This window comes from Pan troglodytes, chromosome 1, assembly GCF_028858775.2.
Source record: "Pan troglodytes isolate AG18354 chromosome 1, NHGRI_mPanTro3-v2.0_pri, whole genome shotgun sequence".
Taxonomy (NCBI): Eukaryota; Metazoa; Chordata; class Mammalia; order Primates; family Hominidae; genus Pan; species Pan troglodytes.
In genome coordinates, this window is record NC_072398.2 from 188565604 (window position 1) to 188588708 (window position 23105).

The following is a 23105-nucleotide window of genomic DNA, read 5'->3' on the forward strand; positions in this document are numbered from 1 at the left end:
GTCAGTATAGAGCAGAAATAAGCCTCTTTTCCTGCTTCTCTTTGCTGTGGGCTTAGAGAGGACAATGCAACTTGTGAGAAGATTTTTCTAGCACAGGGGAAACTAGGTTCCAGATAAGTCTGGAGGGCTTTCCCATTCATTAAGTAAAAGAGGGAGGTTCAATGCTTGTTGGAGTTTGTGACACATATTTGGGCTGCTTAGAGATTCTTTTTGTTTACTTCCTAGTTCTCAAAAATGTGCTAAATAGATGTGTTTTGTAGGTACAGTGGGGCACTAGTTTTCTCTTGTTGCTGTAACAAATTACAACTTGGTGGTTCAAACAACACAAATCTATTGTCATACAGTTCTGTAGTTAGAAGTCCAACACAGGTCTCACTGGGCTAAAAAAAAATGTTAGCCAAGACCAGGTGTGGTGGCTCATGCCTGGAATCCCAGCACTTCGTGGGGGCCGAGGTGGGCTGACTGCCTGAGCTCAGGAGTTTGAGACCAGCCTGGGCAACGTAGTGAAACCCCATCTCTACAAAAAATACAAAAATTAGCTGGGTGTGGTGGTGCACATCTGTGGTCCCAGCTACTTGGGAGGCTAAGGTGAGAGGATCAGTTGAGCCCAGGAGGTCGAGGCTGCAGTGAGCCACAATCATGCCACTGCAGTACACCCTGGGCAACAGAGCAGAACCCTGTCTCCAAAAAAAAAAAAAAAAAGTTAGCCAGGTGGATTCCTTTCTGGTGGCTGTAGAGGAAAATCTATTTCCTTGCATTTTTCAGGTTCTAGAGGCTACCCACATTCCTTGGCTCATGGCCCTCTTCCATGTCCAAAGCCAGCAACAGCAGGTAGAGTCCTCACATGGCAACACAATGATCTTCCTCCTCGGTCACCTCTCCCTCTGACTCTCTCTTCTGGTTTCCTGTTCCACTTTTAAGGACACATACAACATTGGGCCCTCTTGGATAATTCAGAATAATTTCTGTATGTTAAGGTCGTCTGCTTAGCAACCAACTCCATCTGCTGCCTTAATTCCCTTTTGCCACATAAACTAACATAATCACAGGTGCTAGGGATTAGGACTTGGGTATCTCAGGGTGGGGGAGTGGCATTATTCTGCCTACCACAGGCAAAGCAAAATACTCTAGAATACTAACAAGACCTGTCTAGTTCACAAGAGTGCTAATGATTTTTAAAAAAGAAAATGAGGCCGTGAAGGTAATTAGGGGCATCTTCATGAAGAGGATGTTTTGTAAGAAGGGAACTCCCAGCTTCCCGCCATCCCGCTGATAAGCTTGTGTTCTCTCTAGCCATCCTTTCTTCCTTTCTTTTCGATGCAGTAAGAGAGGTCTTCCTAATCCATCCCTGGCCCACTGTGCTTTAGACGCCCTTTCTCAACTCCCCAGGGATTTTGCACCCTCTCTACTATATCTTCAACCTCCCAATTCCTAATTTCATGGGCATTTTAAACATGCTCAATTATCTTCCATCTTAAGCAAATAAGAGTCCCTATTCTTTGACCCTGCATCATCCCTTAACTATAACTTTGTATCCCTACCATTGAGCCACTGAAAGAGTTATAGAAAGCCACTGTTTCCATTTCCTAACTTCCCATTTATTTCCTTCTCCCTCTCTCCAGCACTAAACTGAAGCTGTATTCATTAAACTCCCTTTTGCTGAACCCAACACACACATCAATGTTGACAAGTCGCATTATGTTACTTGTCCTTTTGGAATCACACAATACTTTTGATTATACCATCCATCTTGGAATAGTCTCTCCATTGGCTTCTCTGATCTCTCTTTTTTCTCTTCTCACCTCTCAAGTTGCCCGCCCTCCCTCCCTCCTTCCTTTTTTTTTTTTAGACATGGAGTCTCATTCTGTCATCCGGGCTGGCAATGGCATGATCATAGTTCAAAGCAGCTTTGAACCCTGGGCTCAAGTGATTAGTTTCTTTTATAGATTCCTCTTCCTGTACCCATTCCCTAAAGCAGGAGTCCCCAACCCTAATAACAGACTATGGCCTCTTAGGAACCGGGCGGCACATCAGGAGGTGAGCAGCAGGTGAGTAAGCATTACTGCCTGAGCTCCACTTCCTGTCAGATCAGCGGCGGCATTAGATTCTCATAGGAGCTCGAACCCTATTATGAACTGCACATGCAGGGGGATCTAGGTGGTGCACCCCTTATAAGAATCTAACTAATGCCTGATGATCTGAGGTGGAACAGTTTCATCCTGAAACCATCCTCCCCCACCCCACCCCCATCTGTGGAAAAATTGTCTTCCATGAAACTGGTCCCTGGTGCCAAAAAGCTTGGGGACCACTGCCCGAAAGGATTCCCTCTTTTAAAAAAATGTTGGTGATAAAATATACATAAAATATACCATTTTAACCATTTTAGGTGAACAGATCAGCCCTCTTTTCTTCCTACATACTCTTCCTGAGTACTCTCATCCATTCCTGGGATTTCACCTCACATAATGAAGGTTTCCAGCTCCACTTCCCTAGTCTGCACTTCTTTCAGAAGCTCCAGATTCATTTATCTGCTGCCTACTAAATATTTTTACTTGCATGTACTACAGACACCTCAAACAGATCATGTCCCAAACTGAAATCACCTCTCCCCTATAATCCTTCACCCCCTACCCACAAATCAGCTTCTTTCCTCCCACATTTCTAGTCTTAGCAAATGTTTGCTTTCACATCTGGTTGCTCAAATCAGAAACCAGTCACTCTTGATTTCTCTCCAAACTCTTCATATAAATCAATCATCATGTCCTATTATTTCTACAAACTTCACAATTCCTGAATCTGTTCACACATCTTCATTCCCACTGTTAGTTTAGACCATCGTTGCTCACTTGGATTATTTTTAAAACCTACCACTACTTGTCCTGTCTCTACTTTGCCCCTGTCCAATTCCTTCTCCACAGTATAGCCAAAGTGATCATCTGAACTATAACTCTTATCAGGTCACCTCCCTGATTAAAGCCCTCCCATAACTTCCTGTTAGTCTCAGGATTAACCCTCATCTCCTTCACCTGCTGTATATAGTGCCCTCTTATCTTCCCAGCCTTATATTTCAGCTATATCTCTCTTAACATTCTACAAACTACTCAGAATACCACCAACAGGTCAGGGTGTCTCTCCCCACTGGGTCTTTCTATATTCTGCTCTCTCATTACATTACCCCCCTTCCACCATCTCCCTTTGCTTAGCTAGATAACTTCAGCTTAGCTCTATGTTAGCTCTTTTAGGAAGACTTCCTCAATGTCTAAACTGCACTGGGGAGCTCTCCTACATACTCCTGCACTGCTCTGCACTTATTCTTATCATAGCATGTTTCACATTGCTCTGAAATTGCCTGTTTACTTGTCCTCTGCCTCTGATGAACTGGGAATGCCTTGAGGGCAGGAGCCTCTTGCTCCTAGGCACAGCATGCAGTGCCTAGCATGCTGCCTGGCACACAGTGTGTACCAGATATGTATTTAATGAATAACTTACAGAAGGGAAGACGCCAAGGCATTTTCAGAAAGAAAGGCCAGGATAAAGATTTCAGATAGGCCAAGATGTTGAATCAACAGACTCACATTCAAAAGCAGCAAAAATACTAGAAGGTTTCTAGGGAAAGAAAACAGAGATGCACATGATTTGGGAAGCTATTTCAAGCTGACTCACCATAGGAGAAGGTGTCTGGCATGGGGACCCCATGTCCAGCCAGTTCTTGGAACGTCCAGAATTTGTTGATGCAATTTAAGATGCTCTGTGGGCGATTGACCAACCGGCAGCCCAGCTTCTCCAGGTGTCGCAGGACAGTGATGTCACTGTCTGACTGCACTGAGGGTGTGGGTACCCGTACAAGCACCACATCCGGGAAGGTGGTGAGGGCCTTCTGGTTTAGCTGGAGGCCTGCAATTCAAGGACAACAGTGAGTGCTGTGCCTGCTATCGTTTAGTCCACCAGAAGAAATGGTTCCAACAGACTCTTCAAGACTGAACCTAGTAGGAACATAGCCTCAAAATTGGCCCCCTGGACATCCTGGTGTACAAGGAAACTCTATAGGCAACCCTATAAGCCAAACAAACAGGCAGAGCATGATCATGAGGAAACACAAAGGAATGACCAGAAAGAAAGCATATCAAGAATAATCTAGGTTAAAAGAATCCACAGGAGATATACAGTCACCTTCCTTCCCATAGGACAAGTATGACTCAAAGTGTAGTGGCTTAGGAGGTGGAAGGCTTAATGAAAAGGAAATAGTTTTGCCCACTTTAGGAATCCCCACCACTCTTTTATATCTGATTGGAACATTATACAGCCCTTTTTAAAAAAAAAATTTTTTTTAAAGACAGGGTCTTACTCTGTCACCCAGGTTAGAGTGCAGTGGCATCATCTTGGCTCACTGCGACCTCTGCCTCCCAGGCTCAAGTAATCCTCCCACTTCCGACTCCCCAGTAGCTGGAACTACAGGCGTGCACCACCATGCCCAGCTAATTTTTGTGTTTTTTGTAGAGATGGGGTTTCGCCATGTTGCCCAGGCTGATCTCACACTCCTGAGCTCAAGCAGTTCACTCGCCTCAGCCTTCCTAAGTGTTGGGATTACAGGCGTGAGCCACTGCGCCGAGCTATGCAACCATTTAAATGATTTTATCAACATAATGCACAAATGTCAAGTGAAAAAACAGGATATAAAATTATAAATAATGCATTATGATCTCCACTATATAAACAGATACAAGTTGGGAACAGCTAGAAGGAAATATACCAACATTTTAACAGTGGGTAATGGAATTACAGGTAATGTCTTCTTTATATTTTACACTTGTCTGTATTTTCCAAAATTTCTCCAAGTACTTATTACCTTTACAACAAAAAACTTTCTGAAAAATCAGTCTACTAAAAATCAGTTCAATTCAATATCAAAGAAAACTAGAATGCATCCAAAGACAACCAATCCACTTTGCAAGATGACGTGATGCTGTATTCCACTGGGTTAAGTAGGAATATTAGCTTGAAGTGAAGACTCAGAGGAACAGGAGCACAGTCTTCAAGTTTCTGAAGGGCTTCAGTGCAGAAGAATTATTTGGCTTGTCTTCTAAAACTCCAGGAGACAGAGATATCCATAAGAGCATTATTTTATCTGTCTGTTCACTGATGTATCCTCAGCACCTAGAATAGTGCCTGCTGCACGGTAGGCACTCAGTGTTTGTTGAATTGAATAGATGCTATAGGGAGATGGATTTGGACTCAAGAAAATGGATACTTTTCCACTCCCTTAGGATGTAAGGGCCAAGGCTCATTACTCAAGGATGGTATAAGAGAGCATGCAAGGGTAAGAGGGGTTCACAGCAACTTGCTTGGTCCCTCCCAGTCCTGACATCCTATGGCTGGTATTACTCTATGTCATTACCTAGGTCTCCATGGTGCACCCAGAGTCTGGTGATGGAATGATGCAGACAGGATATGGCATGAATAGGGCAATGAGAAGCTAGTTCAAGGAATTATACTTGGTCTGCTCTAATTAACCTTGAAGGAACCTCTAAAATGCTCTAAAGAATATATTGTATTATTTTATTTTATTTTTTAGACACAGGATCTTGCTATCGCTCAGGATGGAGTACAGTGATGTGATCACAGATCACCACAACCTCTAACTCTTAGGCTCAAGCGATCCTCCCACCTCAGCTTTCCAAGTAGTTGGGACTACAAGTGTGCACCACCATGCCTGGCCAATTTTTTAAAAAATTTTGGGGAGATGTAGTCTTGCTATGTTGCCTAGGCTGATCTCAAACTCCTGGTCTCAAGTGATCCTCCTGCCTTGGCCTCCCAAAGTGCTGCAATTACACACATAAGCCACTGTGCCCAGGCAAAAAAACCTTTAAAACACAATCTACAGAGATATTTTATAGGCTTTAACCCAAAGCACCTTCTATTTTGTAAGTGATATTATACTGCATAACCACATAATTCTAGGGGGAAAAGGGTGCTAATGAAGTTACAATTTCTCCACCAGGTGATGAATAATATCAATACAAAAGCTCTAGGCACAAAGATGAAAAACAAAACACCCACAAAACTACTACGTGGCTTTGAATTGCACACTTTCCCCCATTCTAGGAGATATTTCACTGATTAAAAAGGGGAGGGGTAGGAACAATCATTACAATAAACTGTTTTTTGTACTTCTGCTGATCATGTAAATCCAAGTAACTGGAACCTAATTCTCAGGGTTATAAACAGCATCCAAGTTATCTTCACTTTGCCATCAGAAAACAGTATCACTTACAGATGCTTTTACTGTTCTTTGAAAAATTCCTTTGACACTTACAGCCCTTGGGGGAAATAATGCGAAAGGTAAAAGTAAACCATGTGTAGTAGCCTCAAAAGTGGTTGGAGAAAAAAGAAAAATATTCAAGTTGCTTAAGATAGTAAATACAGAACACCCAGGACAACATTACACAGTGAGATAATATATGTGAAAATGCTTTGAAAACTATAAAATGCTATACATATGTAAGGCACTGGCATTATTACTACACAGACATTCTACTAAGCAAAGTAGGACAATTTATGGAGATTTTTACCACCTCACAAGAAAAACAGCTTTACAACAGAAACATGACCTAGAGAAACGAGAAGCAGCAAAAACGTCTGGCTTTCAAATCCCAACATGAGACCACAGACAAACAGTTAAACTTCTAAATGGGAAGAAAAGAATTCAATCATTTCTGGAAATACCAACCACAAGTGGACAGAGACAACTCAGCCTCAACGAGCAGATTCACATAGACCTAGGAAGTCTTACCAGGACTTCATCTCTCTTCTCCAAAGGTAAATCTTTGGGCCTGGCTCATTCCAACTGAAGCCTTTAATAAATGAAGAATGGAATGGGTTAAAGTATAGCCCAAAAGGCTCTACTAAGCAGTTAGACAGGTCTTGTGCATGCTGGCTATCCAGGCCTGTGCAGAGAGGGACATGACAGGTTTAGGGATGCAGTTGCAAAACTAATCACAATCTTTGCCCATTGACACAGCTCTGACATTCTTTTTTTTTTTTTTTTTTTTTTTTTTTTTTGAGATGGAGTTTCACTCTTGTTGCCCAGGCTGGAGTGCAATGGCGTGTTCTCAGCTCACTGCAACCTCCACCTCTCAGGTTCAAGTGATTCTCCCACCTCAGCCTCCCAAGTAGCTGGGATTACAGGTGCCTGCCACCATGCCCGGCTAATTTTTTTTTAATTTTTAGTAGAGAGGGTTTCATCATGTTGGCCAGGCTGGTCTCTTGACCTCAGGTGATCCGCCCGCCTCAGCCTCCCAAAGTGCTGGGATTACAGGCGTGAGCCACCGCCCCCAGCGCTAGCTCTGACATTCTTGCCATGGGCAACTTCACATGCCTGCTCTTTCCCATTGCCACTGCCATCATATTTCTAGTAGTAGTAGACAAGAAGCAGCTGCTCATGTGGCTTCAGTGGGAGCAACAGTTATACACAGCCATGGCCAAGGACAATTTGGGTTTAAGGCTGGCCCTCGGCAAGCCTGTCTGTAAATTTTGAGACCTTTAACCACTTAAGTAATCTCCTCTCAGGAAAGGACCTAATAAACTTAATACAGGATGGAGCTTAATGTATCACCTCTCCCAGGATCGTTAACATTTCCACTGCAATCTACGGACCTCAAGTCAAGGGAACGAAGAGCTGATGCAGGATATCAGGAAGGACAGGGCTCTGCTTGGTTGCCAGTCAACAGAAGGAAAGCCCTCAACAATCAGAGGTTCATGCCCTCCAAGAAGACATTTCATGTGATTAAGTACCCTAGTGTTCTTGGGTATCACCCTAACTTGGGGAGAGGGAGAGGCAGCTGAATTGTTTCTGGAATATTTTGGGGTCTCCCAGACTCATGGGTTGGGCTTGAGATTATGTTTAGCCTCAAACCACTTAAAAAAAAAACAAAACTAAAACAACCACTCTGTCCCCAAATAGGTCAATGAAATATTAGTGGAAAAAAGATCAAACCTCAAACAAGTTAGGACAGTGACCAACTGCCAACCCAGTTAAAACCAATTTTTTGAAACCAAAACAATATTTTCTCTATGTTCTAAAAAAGAATAATCTACTTTTATGGGTAATTGTGTTCTGATTTCCTTTTGAATTCTCTATTTATATTTGAAAATATTTTAATGTATTAAAAACAAGATAGAAAACCAGGATAACTTTTCCCAAAGAACAGAGTCTGTTTTTTCTAATCCATATACTGGGTTAAATTCTACATAACTAGGCGGGGCACAGTGGCTCTCGCCTGTAATCCCAGCACCTTGGGAGGCCAAGGCGGGTGGATCACCTGAGGTCAGGAGTTTAAGACCAGTCTGGCCAACATGATGAAACCCCGTCTCTACTAAAAATACAAAAATTAGCTGGGTGTGGTGGTGTGCACGCCTGTAATCCCAGCTACTTGGGAGGCTGAGGCAGAAGAATCACTTGAACCCAGGAGGCAGAGGCTGCAGTGAGCTGAGATCGCATCATTGCACTCCAGCCTGGGCAACAAGAGCGAAACTCCGTCTCAAAAAAAAAAAAATCTTCATAACTAGACTTACGCATTTGTATGTGCAATAGCGAAGAAATACACTTTATGATAAAGAGAAATAGCTTCAGAAATAAATCTTTATTGGAAAGCAGAGTTCTAAAACTTAACCATTCTCAATCATCATAACAACAGAGGGAAGCAGAGGCATGGATAATAAAAGGTCTTGTAGTTCAGATTTGAATTCGGACAAGATTTTTATTGAGCCTCTATTGCGTTTTAGGTTATTTGCTAAGAACTTTCACACATTATCTCGTTTAAAGTAAAGGTGTCTTATAATACAGATCCTTGGAATTGATTTGACTATAAATGTCTTTGCATTTACACAAAGCCGATACATAATGAGTCATCACCCTCCAACCTGTGCATGCATGTCACTCACATATGTGTGCACACATGTGCATCCTTGGATTCACTAAAGAAAGCTTCAACACCAAACGGAGGTCTGGTATGCCAGAAAAAACCTTCATGTACAAAACAAGCAGAAAAATTAAGAAAACAGCAGGATACTAAAGCATGACAGCAAACAAGGACCTCACTTATGGTAGCTTTTAGAACCATTATATTTGAGCAGGATCATGTAACAGTGGCTGGCAGTGAAACTCTGAAAGTTACCAGAAAGGAATCAACTATATAAATAACGTGAATAGGACAGGCATACTGGCTCACGCCTGTAATCTCAGCACTTCGGAAGGCCGAGGCAGGCAGATCACCTGAGGTCAGGAGATCGAGACCAGGCTGGCCAACATGGTGAAACCCTGTCTCTACTTAAAATACAAAAATTAGTTGGGCGTGGTGGCAGGTGCCTGTAATCCCAGCTACTCAGGAGGCTGAGGCAGGAGAATTGCTTGAACCCGGGAGGCAGAGGTTGCAGTGAGCAGAGATCCTGCCATTGCATTCCAGCCCTGGGGGACAAGAGTGAGACTTTGTCTCAAAAATAAATAAATAAATAAATAAAAGTGGATAATCCACTTAGCACTTCAGATTATCTTGTGTTGTGAGGAAGATGTGTCATCCAAACATGACTTGGCACACCTCCATCAGTTTCCACCTTTCCCCTTATTTCTTCCTACTCCACCCACAGCATTTTCTCGTAAAACAGTTATTTTTATTTTTAACAAGTAGATGCCACACCCCTCTCCTTCCCTTTTAAAGTTCTTTGTGACAATGCCCAAAGAAAGCTCACCTCCACCTCACTAAAACCCACAGACATTTATGTGGCCATCTTCTCTTTCCACCAACTGTGATTTTGAGGTGATTTAATTCAATTCAACATTTATTGAACTGGTTGGTATGACTCAGACACACTACTAAGCAGGAATACAAAGTTGAACTAGATGGTCTCTGCCTACCAGAAGATTATAGTCTCCTCACAGAGAAAGATACACAACTTAAATATTCATTTTTTTCACTCCTGAAACACATTGATTGTTTCACATATTCATTCAGGGAATATTTATTTAGCACCTACTTTGGGCCAAGCCTAGTGTTAGTTTGGTTTCTGTAGAAGCTCACTCAGACAAGGATTTAAGTGCAAGTAGTCTATCTGGATAGTAATTTCAGGAAACGTTGGGAGGGGCATAGAGAAGGGAATGAGGCAAACAAAACACACTTTATCAAGGGAGTTACCACCTCTCAGCAACCAGAGCTGAATCCTGCTGAGGAACTCCAGGAAATGGCTTAGTACATGCACTTCAGTTATTCCACCTGAGAGGCCAGGGAGTTGACAATTTCAAGTTTTTGTTTTGAGACAGGGTCTTGCTCTGTCACCCAGGCTGGAGTGCAATGGCGTGATCTCGGCTCACTGCAACCCCTGCCTCCCAGGCTCAAGTGATTCTCCTGCCTCAGCTTCCTGAGTAGCTGGGACTACAGGCACGAGCCACCATGCCTGGCTAATTTTTGTATTTTTTGTAGAGACGGGTTTTCACCATATTGCCCAGGCTGGTGTCAAACTTCTGAGCTCAGGTGATCTCTCTGCCTCAGCCTCCCAAAGTGCTGGGATTTCATAAACTCATAATGTCTACCTCTCAGGGTATGAGCCACTATGCCCAGCCAATTTCAAGTGTTTATACATCAACTCAGTTTTTGGTTAAGGCTGCTCCAGGGGCATGGTGTTAATTTCCTGACCCTTCTGGCTTGCCATACATGTGTGGGCAACGTGGGATCCTGTACCAGACAAAGCCCTCTAACAGGTGCAGGTGCTGGTAGTCAGAAGCCGGGCCCTGGTGCAATCAAATGGTAAAAGCCAAAGGGACTGACAGGGAAGGAACACGCATTGTCTTCTTAAGGGCTGGGCATGGGAGTTGACAGGTGTGAGTAAAACAAACAATATCCCTGGAATTTAAGAAGATAGACAACACACAGTTGTTATTAATGCTGTTAATGTTCTGTGTAGAGCACCTGGGTCTTGTTGAGCAGGGGGAGGGAGAGGAGACTGACTGTAACATAATGTGCTAAGTGCTCCAACAGACCTACATCAGGGTCCAGGGAGAGCAAAGGAGGAGGGAGCAGTTAGGATGATTATCTCTGCCTGGGGAGAGAGAAAAATCAAGGAAAGTTTCAGAAAGGAAATGTTGACACCTCGTGCCTCTAAACTCTGAAGAAATGTGGAAAACTAATAAATTCATAATCTCTTATAGGCACTGAGTTCAAGAATGTCTCAAGGCTAAAGTAACTCCTTGGAAAGGCCCTTCAAGAAGTTGAAACAACACAAGATGAAAGGGAATTTGGCAAAGTGGATACAGTATTGGCCTTCAAGTCAGAGACCTGATTTATTTAGCTGCTCTCATTTAGCTTGGCAAGACACAAAAATCGCTTTGGGTCTGTCTCCTCTGTTATAAAATGGAAGGGCCCCAGAACCTGGCAAACCTTCCTCCCTCATCTCCCTCACCATCTCACAACATGATCTTTCTTCAGCTCTGAAGACAAAGCTCAGCAAGTCCTTCTCCTCTGTTCATATCAGTCACCCAAGTCTCAGTCTCTGAGGCCACATCATTTCCCTGGACTCTATACCCCATATGGCTCTGACACTGCCTTTTCTCATTCCACCCTCCACCTCTTCCCATCTCCACTCTGCCCTCTGAAACTCAATGGACAGAAAATTCCCTTATCCTCAACCTTTTCCGTATGCCTTCCCTTCACTTTCCTTCTTTTTCTGAGTCAAGCTGCATCCTGTCTCTCGCCAATGACACCGCTTCCCCAACAGCCCTCTAAGTTGTGGCTGTTTTCTCCCCTCTCGCCACAGATTACTGGGCCTAGATATCCTCCTCGCTCCTGATTGCAATTAGAAGACCATTCTGCCTTCTCTCCTCCCTAAAATATCCAGCCTGAATCTCATCAGGCCACACAACACATCACCCCTTCTTGTGCAAGTCGTCTACAGAGCCCAGGTCACTCCCTCTGTTCTTGAAGCTTTAGCTCCTTACTCTTACACTGTCAGAAATATTGGTGATTTCCATGTCCCTATGAAGAATCCTTTCAATGCCAAGGACTCTCAATGTCTTGACCTCCTTTTCTCCAGGGATCTTCTCCACCATCCCACCTCAGCTACCACTCCTGGTTACATTCTAGACTTTGTGCAAGCATCCTTATTCTAATCTCCAACCACTCCTCCTATCTTTCCAGCTTGCTTCTTCTAGTACTATACCTTGACCCAGCTATGCATTGACCCCACAAGAAGCTACCATCCACGGGTACCACCATCTTTTCACTGTCCCTCCGTTCATATCCTCAACTTCCCTTCTTATCCTATTCAAACTCCATAGTCAAGCACCATGATCACTTCCTGCATATACCCTCAAATCCTTGCACCCACTTATTGTTTATGTAAACCACAACTCTGGCCAGACCAATCCAACCCTTTATGTCCCTCCTTTGTAATGAAATGTACCTAGGGAAAATACACAAACCTGCTGACTTGTCTCACGGGCACCCTTAATGTCTGGCAATCATTATATGTCCCTAGTCCCTTCAATCAACCTCAACACTATTTCACACTTTCTCTTCTTATCTTACACTTTTATTACTTTGTCCCATCTTCTCATTCTTCCTATTTCAATGCGAAAAACTGAAGCAATCAGAAAAGACCTTCTCTGTAAGTTCCCACTATCACATCTACCCACCCACCTGCACCTGTGACATATAGATTACCTTCTCTGCTCTTGTAACAGCTGAATTGTCCTTACTCCTAGCTTACACCAACCCCTCCAAATACGCAGTAGATCCCAGCCCTTCTCAGCCACTTAAAGCACTGCTCCTGCCATTTGCCTGTCTCTCCTACATCACCAATTTCTCCCGCTGTATTAGATCATTCACAACAGCATACAAACGTACCATTATTTACCCCTTCTTTATGAAAAGCCTCTCAGCTGGGCACGGTGGCTCACGCCTGTAATCCCAGCACTTTGGGAGGCTGAGGCCGGCAAATCACTTGAGTTCTGAAGTTCGAGACCAGCCTGGCTAGCATGGTAAAACCCCATCTCTACTAGAAATACAGAAAATAGCTGAGTGTGGTGGCATGTGCCTGTAGTCCCAGCTACTCAGGAGGCTGAGGCAGGAGAATCGCTTGAACCCAGGAGGCAGAGGTTGCGGTGAGCTGAGATCGCACCACTGCATTCCAGCCTGGATGACTGGCGATACTCCGTCTCAAAAAAAAAAAAAAAAAAGGAAAAGAAAATCCTCTCAATCCTGTCTCAATCCTGATAGCCTTTGGGCTATCATCCTGTTTTTCACCTTCCCTTTACAACAAAACTCTTAGACTGTTTATATTCACTCTTTTCTACCACTTACCTGAAACTGCTCTTATTGGGGTTGCTAATGCTACACGCACATTGCTAAATCAATTATAATTCCTCATCCGACTTCATCTACCAGAACATTTTTTTTTTGAGATGGAGTCTCGCTCTGTCACCCAGGCTTGAGTGCAGTGGCACGATCTGTGCTCACTGTAACCTTTGCCTCCCAGGTTCTAGCGATTCTCCCACCTCAGCCTCCAGAGTAGCTGGGATTATGGGCGCGCACCACCACGCCCGGCTAAATTTTTTTATTTTTTAGTAGAGACGGGATTTCACCATGTTGGCCAGGCCGGTCTCGAACTCCTGACCTCAAGTGATTCGCCCACCTCGGCCTCCCAAAGTGCTGGAATTACAGGCAAGAGTCACTGTGCCTGGCCTACCAGCAACATTTGACATGATCTGATCACATCTTCCTTCTTAAACAACTTTCTCCACTTGGCTTACAGGACACCCACTCTCCTGGGTTTCATTTTTCTTTTACTCAGGATTCTTTGCTAGTTTCTCCTACTCACTCTGCCCACTAAGCACTGGAGCTCAATCTCTGAACCCTTCTCTATCTATAGTCACTCCCTTGATAGGCGTGTAAAGGTGCTCCTACTTTGATATCTCCAGGCCAAGCCTTTTTCCTGAATCCCAATCTTTCCATAAATGGCTACCTGACATATCCCCTTGGATGTTTAATGTGCAACTCATACTGAGTTCTGATATTCCTCACCTGCCCAAACTTATACCTGTCTTCCTTTCCATATCAGCAAATAGCATATTTTATTCTTCCAGCTGCTCAGGCCAAAAACTTTAGAGTCTTCCTTGACTAGTCTTTCCTGAACACCCAATATCTGATCCAGTAGTCAAATCCTGACCACTTTGTCTTCAAAATATGCCCAAACCCAGTCACTTTTCACCTTCTCCCTTGAAATCATTCTAGCCCAACAATCTTGTCTCACCTGAATTGTAGCAATAACCTCCTAAGCAACCTCCCTACTTCTGCCCTTGGTGCCTCTAGTCTATTCTCAACATGGTAGCCAGAATGACTCCGTGACCCATTAGGCAGATCATATCATTTCTCTGGTCAAAAGCTTTCAGTGGAGGCCAGGCACAGTAGCTCACGCCTGTAATCCCAGCACTTTGGGAGGCCAAGGTGGGCGGATCACGAGGTCAGGAGTTCAAGACTAGCCTGGCCAAGATGGTGAAACCCCATCTCTACTAAAAGTACAAAAATCAGCCAGTATGGTGGCATGTGCCTGTAATCCCAGCTACTTGGGAGGCTGCGGGAGAGAACTGCTTGAACCTGGGAGGCAGAAGTTGCAGTGAGCTGAGATCGTGCCACTGCACTCCAACCTGGGCGACAGAGCAAGATTCCATCTCAAAAAAACAAAAAACAAAAAACAAAAAAAAAAAAACAAGCTTTCAGTGGGCCAGGCACAGTGGCTCATGCCTGTAATCCTAGCACTTTGGGAGGCCGAGATAGGTGAATTACTTGAGGCCAGCAGTTCAAGACCAGCCTGAACAATGTGGCAAAACCCTGTCTTTACCAAAAATACAAAAATTAGCTGGGTGTGGTGGTGTGTGCTTGTAATCCAAGCTACTAGAGAGGCTGAGGCAGGAGAATCGCTGGAACTCAGGAGGCAGAGGTTGTAGTGAGCCGAGATCGTACCACCGGACAACAGGCAAGACTCCATCTCAAACAAACAAAAAATATCCTTCAGTGGATTCCCAGCTCATCCAGAGTAAAAGCAAAAGTCCCTCAGTGACCCACGAGGCCCTATTATCTGCTTCTTCCCCCACTCTCCTCTCTGACCTCCTCTCCTAATACTCATCCCTTGGCTCACTCTGCTGTGCCATGCTGGCCCCCTTGCTATTCCCTGTTGCCTAAACTACTCTACCTCCAGATATCTAAACGGCTTGCGTCCTTACCTCCTTCAGATCTTTACACGGATTATCATCTTCTGGGTGAGGACCACTCCGGCCACCCCATCTAAAATTGCAATCCCCTCTCTTACCTCCAGAAACATTCTCGTTTCTTCTCTTTTTTTCTTGCTTAGCTCTTTTCGCCAATATACTATACTTTTTATTTACCTTGTTTACATCCTATTTTCCCCATCTAGAATGTAATCTACTTGAGAGGCACAGATTTCTGCCTACTTTATTCTGGTGCCTAGAAACAGTACTTTATACACACTAGGCCATCAATAGATATCTGTTGACAGGATTTAAAAAAATGAATAAAATCATAATAATGAGCATGAAGCCTGCCTCTGTTCCCACTCTCCATTTTATCTCTACTGCCTAGTACAATGCCTGGCACAGAGTGGGCACTCAATAAATATTTATTAAATGAAATAAATGAATGTATAGGATTGTTGCAAAGATTAAGACACATAAAGTATACTAAAGTATTAACAACAGAGTTATAGGAATGCAGAATCAGTATTCCTGTTAGTTCCTCAACACAAAGTAATCTAAATTTATCACCTTCTCATAGTGGAATCTGGAGTTACATTTTTTTTTTTTGAAACAGGGTCTCGCTCTATTGCCCAGGCTGGAGAGCAGTGGCACTATCACAGGATCCTCCTGCCTCAGCCTCCCAAGTAGCTGAGACTACAGGTGCATTCCACCATGACTGGCTATTTTTTATTTTTTGGAATAAATAAAAATGAATAAATAAACAGTCTCACTGTGTCACCCAGGCTGGAGGGCAGTGGCTCAATCTCGGCTCACTGCAACCTCCGCCTCCCAGGTTCAAGTGATTCTCCTGCCTCAGCTTCCTGAGTAGCTGAGATTACAGGTGCATTCCACCATGCCTGGCTAATATTTATTTATTTATTTATTTATTTGAGATGGAGTCTCACTGTGTCGCCCAGGGTAGAGGGCAGTGGCGTAATCTCAGCTCACTGCAACCTCCACTTCCCAGGTTCAAGTGATTCTCCTGCCTCAGCTTCCTGAGTAGCTGAGATTACAGGTGCATTTCACCATGCTTGGCTAATATTTATTTATTTATTTATTTATTTATTTGAGATGGAGTCTCACTGTGTCGCCCAGGGTAGAGGGCAGTGGCGTAATCTCAGCTCACTGCAACCTCCACTTCCCAGGTTCAAGTGATTCTCCCACCTCAGCCTCCCGAGTAGCTGGATTTACAGGTGCATGCCACCAAGCCTGGGTAATTTTTGTATTTTTTTTTTTAGTAGAGACGGGGTTTCACCATGTTGGCCAGGCTGATCTTGAACTCCTGACCTCAAGTGATCCACCTGCCTCGGCCTCCCAAAGTGCTGGGATTACAAGCGCCTGCCACAGCACCCCCCCTAATTTTTTATTTTTATAGAGACAGGGTCTCTATAAAAAATTTTTCAGAACATGTTGTAGGTTTGTGTTAAAACAATATAAACCCAATTATAACCAAAAAACAATTATAATCCAAATTATAATTGTTTCTCGGGACAATGGGTAAAGTGGCCAGGGAAGTGGCTGGAGTGAGGTGAGGCTAACACTGACATATGCAGATGCAGTGTCCTCCCTGCTAGTGAGGGTAGTGGCAAGGAGGTGAGGTGTGGATGGGTGGAGATGACACAAACATCTCTGAGTGATGGCTGTACTCCCTTCCACCAAGCAGGCCCAACAAATTTGGTGGAAGTGTTCTGGTAGCTGCAACAGGTGGCTCAGAAATCTAGGAGTAGGGGCCAGGCTCGGTGGCTCACGCCCGTAATACCAGCACTTTCAGAGGCCGAGGTGAGCAGATCACCTGAGGTCAGGAGTTTGAGACCAGCCTGGCCAACATGGTGAAACCCCATCTCTACTAAAAATACAAAACATTAGCCCAGTATGGTGGCACATGCCTGTAGTCCCAGATACTCGGGAGGCTGAGGCAGGAGAACTGCACGAACCCGGGAGGCAGAAGTTGCAGTGAGGCGAGATCACACCACTGCACTCCAGCCTGGGTGACAGAGTGAGACTCCATCTCAAAAAGAAAGAAAGAAGGAAAGAAGGAAAGAAAGAAAGGAAAGAAAGAAAGAAAGAGAGAGAGAGAGAAAGAAAGAGAAAGAAAGAAAGAAAGAAAGAAAGAAAGAAAGAAAGAAAGAAAGAAAGAAAGAAAGAAAGAAAGAGGAAATCTAGGAGTAGGGCTTTGAGATCCATGAAGGATCTCATCCACTGGTTCTAAAACTCTTCCTAACATAGTTCATGGGGTATCCATAAAAACTCCTGTTAGAAACATAAACTAAACATCCACCCCACTCTCAGCCCTTGTAAAAGGATCCAAGAACACTTTGATTTAAAGAATCTGACCTAGAATTTGCCATTTAGCTACCAACGTTTTAGCTCTAAATGTAAGGGAAGGAATGCTGAATCATCCTGCTCCTAAGAGACAAACAGTAACACAACCTCATTTCCAGGTCAGACTCATTTTATATGTCTTGGTGGGTATCTGTCCCTGAGTTTGTGACTATACTTGTTTCTTGAGCCAATTAATCATACAGACCTGTGGGTGGGCAAAGAGCTTAATTCTTCCTAGTGAATCTGTCCTCATTTACACATCCCCTCATGATCTCCCCCACACAGAAGCTCCTTAGCTCATTGCAGTAAAAGTCTCACATACTTCAAAGTAGCTTTTAAGACATTTCATTCAGTCATCCAATAAACATTAACGGAAGGCCTACTATGTACCAGTTTTGAAGCACACATTTGAGGAATCCTGGTTCTTCAGAGGGAGGGGGGATATAAACTGTATAAATAGACAATTATAGCAAAATATGATGAGTACTATTTTAAAAGGTATGGACAAAGCTATTTGGCAGCAGATGGAAGAGAGGGACTACTTGAGGACAGAGAAAGGAGCGCAAGCAAGCCTTTTTAGAGATAAGTGACTTGTGCTGGATTTGAAGGATGAAAAAAGGTGAACCATGTGGGAGGGAACAGTGGGCATCTGAGGCAGAGGGAATTTTAGTGCAAGGTCTGGAGTCACAGAGAGGCATGGTGAAATCAGTGTAGACTGATGCAAGGGATAAAGTGGAAGAGAGGAGACAAAGTGTTTAGACCAGAATTACTGAGTATTGGTCCTAACTCTCAGCCAGTGCTATATTCCCATATATCCTTATTGGCATTTAGAAGAGCTAATAGGTAAAAAGAAGCTAAACCTATGCCCAGCACAGAATAAACACTATATATATATACACACACACATATATAGTATATATATACATACATATATACATATATACACATATATACACATATATATGTGTATATATACACATATATACATATATACACACACACACACATATATATATACATGTATATATATATACACACACACACATATATATATGGCTATGACCATTATTATGTGCATTCTGGTGTGACATTCATCACTTTATCCCTAGGGTTGAGAATATTTAGTACGTATTTATGAAACGAATGAAGAACTTGCAGTTTCTAAAAAGGAAACGGAGATGGGTATGATTTTCACATAATGCTACACCCAGCAAAAAGTGAAGGGAGGCTGTTTTCTACAGGATTACTTCAGTCACCTAAAGATCATTTTCCTTTCCCCACTGTCTCCCACTCAGATTGCTAGATTAAAAATAATAATCATGAAAACTTGAAATCTCTTGTCTGAATCCTACTTCCAGATATAACCTGAAACTCTAAGCCCTGGATTTGGGCTCCCACTAGCCTCCAGGGAGAAAAGCTCAGGAATGAATTTAAGCAATAGGCTGAGGCACTGCCCATACCTGCCCCAATCAACTCCACCATCATATTACTACACTAACATAAAGAAGCAATGGAAAGGAGTGAAGGCACAAAAGCTTTGTAAAGGCGATACCTGAATTTCCTAAATTATAAAATTACATTGCAAAGTCACTGTCTAGCCTCAATATAACTCAATTCAGTTCAATTCCACATCTACTGAGAAAGGTACTATAGGCTGCAGACATCCTAAAGGAAGCTTATTCCATATCACTGGGCTAGAAATTAGAAGACCAGGTTTTTAAACTTTAGGTTTGCTGTTAACTAGCTGGATGGCATTGAGGAAGTCACTTCACCTTTTAGAGCCTCAGGTTCTTCTTCGTAAAATGAAGGAATTAGAATGGTTGATCTGAAAATCCTTCCCAGCTCTTACATTCTGTAGTTCTCAAATGGTAAATAATATCAATATCATCATAACTACATATTTCTGTATTTCAAAGCAAGTTGAATTCTGGAATTTTTTTTTTGAGAAATACTTTGGCTCAGCAAATTACCAAGTGTTTTCTATAGTCTGACTACAGAAGAAACTAGGAACCAGAGATCATACCCTCATTCATTTAAAAAAATATGTATTGAGAGCCTACTATGTGCAAGGCACTATTCTGGCCACTATTATAGCACTGAACAAAGCCAACAAGGTCATTCTCATGGGACTCACTTGTGCTTTAATTAATCTACTTCCATAACAAATCTTTGGACAGCAGAATTGGTGATCTAATTGTTTTGTTCTACGTTTTGTGATTTGTGTAGGCTACCTCGGAATTAACAGAAATTAAAACTGCATCAAAAAATACCTGTCTTCAATTTCTCCATCGACCAGGCAAATAGCTGTGTACATTTTCCTGTAGTTAAAAAGAACAGGCCGGACGCGGTGGCTCACGCCTGTAATCCCAGCACTTTAGGAGGTCGAGGCGGATGGATCACCTCAGGTCAGGAGTTTGAGACCAGCCTGACCAACATGGTGAAACTCTGTCTCTACTAAAATAAATAAATAAATAAATAAAATAAAAATTAAAAAAAAAAGTAGTGGCACATGCCTGTAATCCCAGCTACTCAGGAGGCTGAGACAGGAGAATTGCTTGAACCCAGGAGGTGGAGGCTCCATGAGCCAAGATGGCGCCATTGCATTCCAGACTGGGCAACAAGACCCAAAACTCTGTCTCAAAAAAAACAAAAAAAAGAACTCCTGGTTTGTGAATAGATTAAGGTATTTTCACACATGAATTCTATTAACATTTAAGACACTAAACAAAAGGGTTTGAGTGTTTCCTGTGGCACTAGCATTTAATTTTATCTTTTTTTAGGACTGATTCTTTAAAATGAGGTTTTAGATACAGAGCATTTTCTTGCTCTTACAGAATTTGTGACGGTTCTACAACCTAAATGTGATGTGGAATTTGGCTACTGTATCTCAAAAAAGAGACATCTTTACAAACTGTAAAATAAATAAGCAAAAAGTTCATCCTGGGTAGAAAGATGTACATGTTAACTACTTAATCTAGGTCGGTGAAATACAACAGATTATACAATTTAAATATGATCCTGAAACACATAAAGTGAGAGGAAACTTAACCCCTAGTTTCTATAAGAATCCCGAGATTCAAAGACAAAAGTGGTTTGCCCAAAGCAAAGCCAAGATACTTGTTAACTGTAAAGCTGTAATAGGAATTCACATCTGCAGACTCCCTGTTCAGAAATCTAGTTCTACATTAACTGTGACAGTTTTAATAAATCAAGGATAGAGAGAGGGTACCGGTTGCATCTGATAGTCATTGTTGTAGATTAAATGTAAGGTACCTAATGTTTATGGTATATTTCTCCAACAGGATATACAATCTGATATTAAGTATGAGGGACTTCGATAAACTTGGAGATGAAAAATCTATAACAGATATATTCCACTCAGAAACAGGTCATATTCAAAATCTCACTTGTAAGTAGTCTTTCCGAATTTGAAATTCCTTCCCCTGCCAAAGCAAAGTAACAGATTACGAGCTTATTTAACCATTAATAATTGTTGAAATAATGCGAACAGTATCCCAAGATGCACCCTGAACTGGGCGCAAATCCTTTTGAGTCCTGGACTCCCTGAAATGGTTGGATGCCTCCAGTGGAGCCCCAGAGACACTCAAACAGCAAGCCAGAGGGTTTTCTGCGTCAGGGATTCCTAAATCAGAGAGGCCTGTATTAAGGATATACGAAAAAATAACCTTTTGAGGTCAAACCCACAGATGACAACCATGTCTTACCCACAAAAGTCTCCTGAACACAGCAGTGGAGTGATCAGTGAGGCCAGAACTGTCTGAACCTGAAATCCCGGCTCTTCTGGAATCAGAATTCAACGCTGCTAGGGAGAAGGATGAGTTAAACCCATCAAAGGTCTACACTCCCACTTTACACTCGAGAAGTGACTCCAATCTTTCTCAGATTTCCCCCATATGTGGCTTTCTAGTTTGGAAATAATATTCTATGTGGTGCACATTACTGATGCTCACACACTCCCAAAAAACTTTTTTAAAACAGTCATCTTAATAGTAATTTTGTAAATCTGGTGTGGATTTCTAGAAACCTCAGAGTCTAAACTGTCAAGGTATTGATGCGAGCAGGATTTGCAAATGTGGGGTTTAACAGCCTGATTTTCCTCGGACACCTGGGTGGCTTCAGGTGAATTCGGGTTTCTCACAAAATGAAGTCCCCTAAGTAAATTAAATCGCGTTCTCGAATCTTGGCCTCGGGGCAGGTGGTGGTGGTTAAAGAAGCTATGAAGGTTAGCGGCTTTCTCCAACCCCAAGAGGTCTCGCAGCGGGAGTGCGGCTAGTGTGCGGGCCCGAAGGAGAGTCTGCTGCGGGAGGCCCGGCGAGCGCGCCCACCCGACCGGCTCTCGTGGACCCCGGCGCGCCTCCCTGCCCTCCCGGGGCCCGCCTCGCTCACCGAGGTGGCCGCCGACGATGGTGACGGCGATCTGGTCCATAAGCACCGCCCGGAAGCGCACGTCCTGCTCGGAGCAGCGCTGCCGGAGGGCGCGCAGGATCTGCACCTGCGGGTAGTCCTCGCGGATGCGCCGGTCGGTCAGGAACCAGAGCTGGGAGCACATGGCGGCCAGGGCGGTGCGCCCCGCGCGGCGCGGACCCCTCGGCGCCCCGGGCCGCTCGCTCAGTAGGGCGAGCGGAGGGGCGGCCGGCGTCCGGGGCGAGCGCGCCACGGCTCCGCTCCCGCGGGTGCGCCAGGCGCCTCTGCAGCCCTGACCCAGCGAATCCGCCCGGCCACTCAGCGCCGCCGTCGGCCCCGCCAGCCAATCAGCGCGCGGCGGCGGGCGCTGGCGGCTGCAGAGGCGGCCCTGGCGGGCGGTGCCGGGGAAGGACGGCGGGTGGGGGGCTTGCGGCGGCGGGGGGAAGGACCCGGGGTTCGGGGGAGCGAGCCGCCGGCGGGCGCAGGCGAGGCGGAGGAGGGCAGCCCCGGCAGGCCCCGGACACCCGGTGGACGTGGCGCTGCGGGCTGGGGTGGGACAGCCGGAGCGGGAGGGGCCGGGGCGGCGGCCCTGTGCGGCTCGGAGGGTTTCCGAGCTGACTGGCCAGAGATGCGCAGTGGGAGGCGGATGCGTCTCCAAGGCGATCCCGAGCGCTCGGGGGCTGGGACACGGGCGGACGCCTGCTGAGCCCCGGACAGGGAGGGCCTCGGGGACGTCCCAAAGGAGATTCCGGGGTATGGCGAAGGTCACACGGCTAGGTCCCCAGTTGGACCCTAAAGCATTGGAAGGAGAGGGATTTCTCTGCCGAAATCCTAGCCTGAAGCCCCACGGGGGTGGGGGAGGATGTAGGAGAGGGGGAAATTGAGTCTTACCCACCTCCCATTCAGATAATTTGAAAGTGCATTTCCTGGGGTCTCAGATTTTCTTACACTGGACATCCCCTCCTAGGTTTCAGCAGGTCTGAGCCTTCACAGACTCGAGGTCATAAAAAATTGACCTAGCATCCTTTTCAGTTAGAAGGACCACTGGCTGGTCTCCCTTCAC

General features: G+C 44.3%; 1 protein-coding gene across 1 annotated transcript in view; it reads right to left on the reverse strand.

The window, feature by feature from the left end:
• RIMKLA (ribosomal modification protein rimK like family member A) overlaps positions 1-22323 on the reverse strand; it is a 34223-nt gene extending 11900 nt beyond the window's left edge. Inside the window, exons 1-2 of the mRNA XM_001164308.7 lie at positions 22025-22323; positions 3664-3894 (exon numbers count right to left, since the gene is read on the reverse strand). Coding sequence (XP_001164308.2) covers positions 3664-3894; positions 22025-22187 — 394 coding nt within the window. The 5' untranslated portion in view covers positions 22188-22323. The remainder of the gene's footprint in view (positions 1-3663; positions 3895-22024) is intronic.
• Between the last annotated feature and the right edge of the window lie 782 nt (positions 22324-23105).